At 44.0% G+C, this 6,263-nt stretch overlaps 1 protein-coding gene across 4 annotated transcripts; it reads left to right on the top strand.

The window, feature by feature from the left end:
* The first annotated feature begins 6 nt into the window (after positions 1–6).
* Positions 7–5,526, top strand: anapc13 (anaphase promoting complex subunit 13). Of its 4 annotated transcripts, none has more exons than XM_085967984.1 (3): positions 7–28; positions 2,676–2,792; positions 4,922–5,526. In XM_085967984.1, the coding sequence occupies exons 2-3, from the start codon at positions 2,694–2,696 to the stop codon at positions 5,045–5,047; spliced, it is 225 nt and encodes a 74-aa protein (XP_085824110.1). In that variant the 5' UTR covers positions 7–28; positions 2,676–2,693; the 3' UTR covers positions 5,048–5,526. The 4 variants fall into 4 exon arrangements, with proteins under 4 accessions (XP_085824110.1, XP_085824108.1, XP_085824107.1 ...); XM_085967982.1 differs by lacking the exon at positions 7–28 and adding an exon at positions 527–619; XM_085967981.1 differs by lacking the exon at positions 7–28 and adding an exon at positions 536–619 and having other exon boundaries at positions 2,668–2,792.
* The last annotated feature ends 737 nt before the right edge of the window (positions 5,527–6,263 follow it).

Here is a 6,263-nt window from a genome sequence, read left to right as displayed (position 1 = left end):
GCGGGGGTGGGGGAAACCTAAACAGAAGGTAAGAAAATGTGAGAATAGAAAAAAAAAGTTAAGTGAGTAACTGGTAGCAGAAATCAAATAAATATTTTTGATTTATTTGGAAAAAAAACTTCAAAAAGTACTTCATTGGCTGTAAAGCGCTTTGGGACGTTCGATGGTCGTGAAAGGCGCGGTAGAAACGCAAGTCTTTTTAGATAAACAAAAAAAATCCTCTCACCGATTATTTGCTGCGGCCGGACCGTTTATCGGGGGGACGGGGTGAAGCCGGACCGTTTATCGGGGGGACGGGAGGCGAGGCCGGACCGTTTATCGGGGGGACGGGAGGGGAGGCCGGACCGTTTATCGGGGGGACGGGAGTGAAGGCGGACCGTTTATCGGGGGGACGGGAGGGAGGCCGGACCGTTTATCGGGGGGACGGGAGGGAGGCCGGACCGTTTATCGGGGGGACGGGAGGGAGGCCGGACCGTTTATCGGGGGGACGGGAGGGAGGCCGGACCGTTTATCGGGGGGACGGGAGGGAGGCCGGACCGTTTATCGGGGGGACGGGAGGGAGGCCGGACCGTTTATCGGGGGGACGGGGACGCGGGCCCATTGCCTGTTGTGGTTTGAGGTGAGCGGGTGGGTCGGGGGGCCCGGGGGGGGGTTTGCAGAGCGAGAGCCGGCCGCGGTGTTGGGCTGTGTGAGCATTTGAAATGGCAGGTGGACGGGGAAACCTCCCCCCTGCCAAAGAAGAAGAATAGATGAACAAAGGGGTTTCAAGGGTTCGGTTAAATGCTTGGCCCATCAGATTCAAAAGGGCTCATTGAAACTGGCCCTCATTACAAGTGTCAGCCAGTGGTTCAGTGGTTACCCTAGCCTCTGAGTCAGAAGGTTGTGGGGTCACAGTCCCCACTCCAGGCTGACACTCCAGTGCAGTGCAGGGCTGAGGGAGTGCTGCACTGTCGGAGGTTCCGTCTTTCAGATGAGACGATAAACCTGCTCTCTTGGGTGGATGTAAAAGATCCTGTGGCACTATCTCGAAGAAGAGTACGGGAGTTTCCCAGGTGTCCTGGCCAATATATTTATCCCTCAATCAACATCACTAAAAACATATTATCTGGTCATTTATCACATTGCTGTTTGTAGGAACTTGCTGTGTGCTGCGTTTCCTACAGTACAACAGTGACTACACTTCAAAAATACTTCATTGGCTGTAAAGTCCAGTGGTTGTGAAAGGTGCTATGTAAATGCAAGTCCATTTTAAAAGATGAAGCACAGAGCTGGTCAGACTGAGTGCAATACTCAGGAAGGTCATAGTATTGCGGAAACTTAACTGGACCAGCCACATAAATACTGTGGCTACAAGAGCAGCTCAGAGGCTGGGTATTCTGCGGCGAGTGTCTCACCTCCTGACTCCCCAAAACCTTTCCACCATCTACAAGGCACAAGTCAGTAATGTGATGGAATACTCTCCACTTGCCTGGATGAGTGCAGCTCCAACAACACTCAAGAAGCTCGACACCATCCAGGACAAAGCAGTCTGCTTGATTGGTAACCCATCCACCACCTTAAACATTCACTCCCTCCACCACCGGTGCACCGTGGCTGCAGTGTGTACCATCTACAGGATGCACTGCAGCAACTCGCCAAGGCTTCTTCGGCAGCACCTCCCAAACCCGCGACCTCTACAACCTAGAAGGACAAGGGCAGCAGGCGCATGGGAACACCACCACCTCCAAGTTCCCCTCCAAGTTACACACCATCCTGACTTAGAATATATCGCTGTTCCTTCATCGTCACTGGGTCAAAATCCTGGAACTCCCTAACGGCACTGTGGGAATACCTTCACCACACGCACTGCAGCGGTTCAAGAAGGAGCCTCACCACCACCTTCTGAAGGGCAACTAGGGATGGGCAATAAATGTTGGCCTTGCCAATGACGCCCACATCTTGTAAATTAATTAAAACAAATTTTGAATGCTGATCTTTGATAAAGCCCAGTAACAATTGACCAGGATGATACCTGAGATGAAGGAACTAAACTATGATGAGACTTGGTTCTGTCCTCTGGAGATGAAGTTAAGTGATGATCTGAATGAGGTGTTCAAAATGAAGATGATGAACAGGGAATAACTCCTCTTGACAGGGGAATGCAGAACAAGGGACATAATCTTGGAATTCAAGTTAAGCCAGTTAAAAGTGAGAATGTGAACACAATGTCTGAGAAGGCCATAGATGCAAAATAAATTGAAGTTATTTCTTTTTTAAAGGGAAGTAGATACTTGGGAAGCATAATGAAAATTAAGAGATTTCAGTCTAAATGGAGAGCTGCCATTGCTAGCAAAATAGTGGTGCAGACTCGATGGGCTGAATGGCCTATTCTTGCTTTGACAAATTTTCTGTCTGCCACACTGACACTAGAATTAGCTGTGAACAAATCCTAACCATCCCATTGACCTAGCTGAAAGAAACATATGGCGGTGTACATGCTGAGGGAGGTAAATTGCAACTGCAAGATAGTTTTATCTTTTAAATGTGTGTACACAAAAAGGAAAAACATCAGATTGGACAAACTCTTTCCTTTTGAATATCTTTCAGTCTAAGAACTGAGAAGCCAGCAGCTTTTCTTTTCTCTCCATGTTTACTAAATTCTACGTGTTTTGATTGTGTTTGTGTGAGGTCCGCAGTACCAACAGGTAGGCTAAATGGACAGTGAGGTACAACGAGATGGGAGAATTCTGGACCTTATTGACGATGCATGGCGTGAGGACAAGCTGCCATACGAAGATGTGGAAATACCACTAGTATGTACAGTATTCATATAAATAAATATTTTTGTTCATGTAGAACCTTTTGAATGTGATCAAATGTCTGAAAGTGCTTCACATAATTACGTTTGGAGGGCAGCGACTTAATATATTCCATACATGTATGGCAAAGTGAAAACAAAACAGCCCCCTACTCTGGTGACGTAAATTGATTTTGTACTGATTGTAGAAACCGTTCTTTATAGGGCTTGTGGGTGTGATATGAACCTGCCTTAGAATACTGTAAGTACACTGTACAGGATGGTAGCCCAGCATATATTGAATGCTAGAATGCAGGTTTCATTCCCTAGCTAGAGTTGTAAAACTCCAGGAGAAAGAATTGCCAACCAACGCTGAACTAATTTGGAAAAGGAATATGTAGAATTGAGCCAGGACAGTTCAAAGCTGGACCTCTGCTCTGTGCTGAGTTAGCTGATTTGAGCTGGGGCAACATCATTAGCCTAAAGAGAGTGAAAAACAGCCCTGGTTCCTATTTTGTTTACTATCCGGTGATTGTTGTTGGTGTGTGCGTGTTAAGATCAGGGTGACTGTTCTGTCAGCTTCAACTGTGATGCCTTCAGTGATAAATAGCCTATGGCCGCTCACCATGTAGGCTCCTGGGTGAGGTACCAGAGGACCATGTCGTGTGTGGAACAGTACTCCAGTGCAAGTCGGTAGGAGAAGGGCGGGAGGGAGGAACGTCAGGGGGGGTTGGAGGTGGGAGAGAGAATGAAAGACTTTTAGTAAGCACAATTAAAAGCAGGAGACAAGGAATGGGTGGCAATTTTTCTTTTTAAGTGGACCTGTAATAGCTTTCTCAATGATCAGCAAGGCTACATTTCACTTAAGTGCTGATATATCTTTAAACATATTCAAACCATCTCCAAACAAACATCCCTTATACATACACACAATATATTAATGCAAGAATATCCTGTTTATGAAAAGTGTTGAGCTGTGGTTTAGTTTACATTTTAAGATTAAGACATTTGCAATTTTTAAAAAATCCATCTTAGAACCTGTTTGAGGCCTGGGAGAAGGGTTATACACTTTCACAAAAACATCTTTGAATAATTCAGCATGTTCAAAAGTCCAGTTCATTTTTCAACCTAAATATTTGTAGAATTTCTATTTTTGAAAAAAGCTGTACAGTAATGCTGAGCTATATGCTATTGTAATTCATGGTGTTCATAACATAAAGCATTGAGCAGGGCTTTTTTTCTTGCAAAGGGAGTTAAGAAGGACTTGAGATCATTAGCATTCTACCTGCTGTAGATTTAAAGATGAGTTAAGTCAATACTGCAGTGAGTTCCGGATCTCAGACTTGTAGTAGGAAAAGCCAGCAACTACAGCTGACATATCTCAAAAAGCAGGAAGAAATACTGGTGCATAAATTCTCTATTGTTTGGTAGAACTCCTGGTGTGGTGCTGCATTTCTGTGCGATTTTTTAAAATGTGTGCCATTTATTCAAAGTTCATTGAAATTTAAGTGTGTGAGTCATTAAACTGCTACATGCTGAATAAGCGTCGAAGGGGTGTGGTGCTTTCAGGAACTTTATCGTGGAATTCATGAGGTTAATGCCCTCTTCTGTTGTAAGTAATTGTCATGCGATAAAAGTCAGTAATTAAATCTTTACCTCTGCTTCTAATGGTCGTCGTCGTACGTGTCTTCACACTGTTGCCTTTGGGGAACTGTATGAAGTGGTGGAAGGATTTCTGGCCGCGTTTAACGCTCCTTCCGTGACTAACCATCTTCGTACCAGCCATTAGGGTGGTTAGTCCTATGGCGGGAGGGTTTTACGGGCTCCCACAACCCATACGAGGGGGGGGGCCACCCACACCCACGGACGCAAGTATCCCGCTGGATGTCAACCCAGAATTTAGAGCCGGAGCTCCGACTCCACTTGCCGGGACTGTCTGGAGCGGGGTTCGAAACCCTACACCTTCTGGCCCAGCGGCGGGGATGCTACCACTACGCCAAAGGCCCACTCCGCTTCTAATGGTGTAGTCTGTGAACAAGCTTTACTTGTTAGCTTCCCTCAGAAGATTAAATACATTGAGGAGCCCATTGTTGTACATGTTCTGTTGGGAAGATATTCACTCCGATCTTTATTTGCCTTTCGCAGTGTGAACTCCCAGAACCTGAGCAGGATAACGGAGGAACAACTGAATCTATTAATGAACAAGATATGAAATGGACTGACCTGGCCTTGCAAAACTTGCACGAAAACACCCCGTCTGCAGGAAGCTAGCTACAGAGAGTATTGCTACCAACATAGCAAGGCTTATTTCTGTATTGCTATATTCTTCTCATAAGCCAGGTGTATTTCAGTCCCAGAACTTGCTTTCAAATGAAGGTGTACTGTTAAGCCTTTGTGTCCATATCATTGGAGTGAAATTGCAGGTGCGGCACTTCAAAGCTAAAACTGTACAAACTCAGTAAAAGCACCCATGAGCAATTGCATGCAGAATGAAAGAGAGTGTACATGTTTAGCTGGCAAATTTTAGTCCCATTGATTTTACCACTAGAAAACAATGAATAAAACCACTGGAAAAGTATCTACCTTATGAGCAGGAGTGATGTGCTGTGAAAATAATTCCCATAGGTAACTGATACCGTTACTTCCTTATTACAACAGGATTTCACATGTTGTATAATCCTGCCACACAGCTCATTTCATGTTGTTTGTAAATTCACAGTTATAAATTAAAAAAAATATTAATACTCCCACTGGCTTGCAAGCATTAAACTTTGTCTCTATTTTCTTGCAATCTTATTGCAGGAATACATTTAGCTTTAACACTTCGCATGAACAAAATGAGTCTGGTTCCAAATCGTGTGGTGAAATACTCATGAAACTTAAGATCACTTTTGTGGGCATCTACTTGAGCACAGTGAGACTCTCAGCCAAATTAATATGATGCACTAAAGGGATATCAGTATAGTAAAACAGTACTAGAGTATTAGATTCTCAATTTTACAACATTTTTAAATTGTATTTTCACTTGCAGATGGGTGGAATTGTAACAAGTGGATGTCATACAGGTTTGATGCTGTTGGTTGCTAAAAGTACAGAAAGATTTAGGAACAAGCTGATTTCCAGATTAGTTGGTAAATATGGAATAATTTGTTCTCCAACTTTGACGAACTGTAAATATAGAACTTGTGCATTGTAACTGTGAAATAATTAATTGAGGCAGTTATCAATAAGGAATAATTCATTAGCTAACTGGGACACGTGCAAGACCAAATAGTCAAAGATTTGTACTAGAGAAACCTTTTATTAATCTATGCAAAAGAACTTTGTAGTTTCCAAACAATCATTTTTTAAGAAAATCTATAATGGTGGGTGGGGAGAAGTCACAGGGCTGGAATTTGCTGGACTGGTGTATGCCGTTAGTCGAACATTTGCGCTCTCTGTTCATATCGCACTATGTTTACGCTGCAATTTGCTGGAATGTCGATCC

Source organism: Somniosus microcephalus, chromosome 26 (assembly GCF_052327205.1).
Source record: "Somniosus microcephalus isolate GS21.2 chromosome 26, FLI_Smic_1.0, whole genome shotgun sequence".
NCBI classification, from domain to species: domain Eukaryota; kingdom Metazoa; phylum Chordata; class Chondrichthyes; order Squaliformes; family Somniosidae; genus Somniosus; species Somniosus microcephalus.
This window is presented reverse-complemented; position numbering and strand designations above follow the sequence as displayed.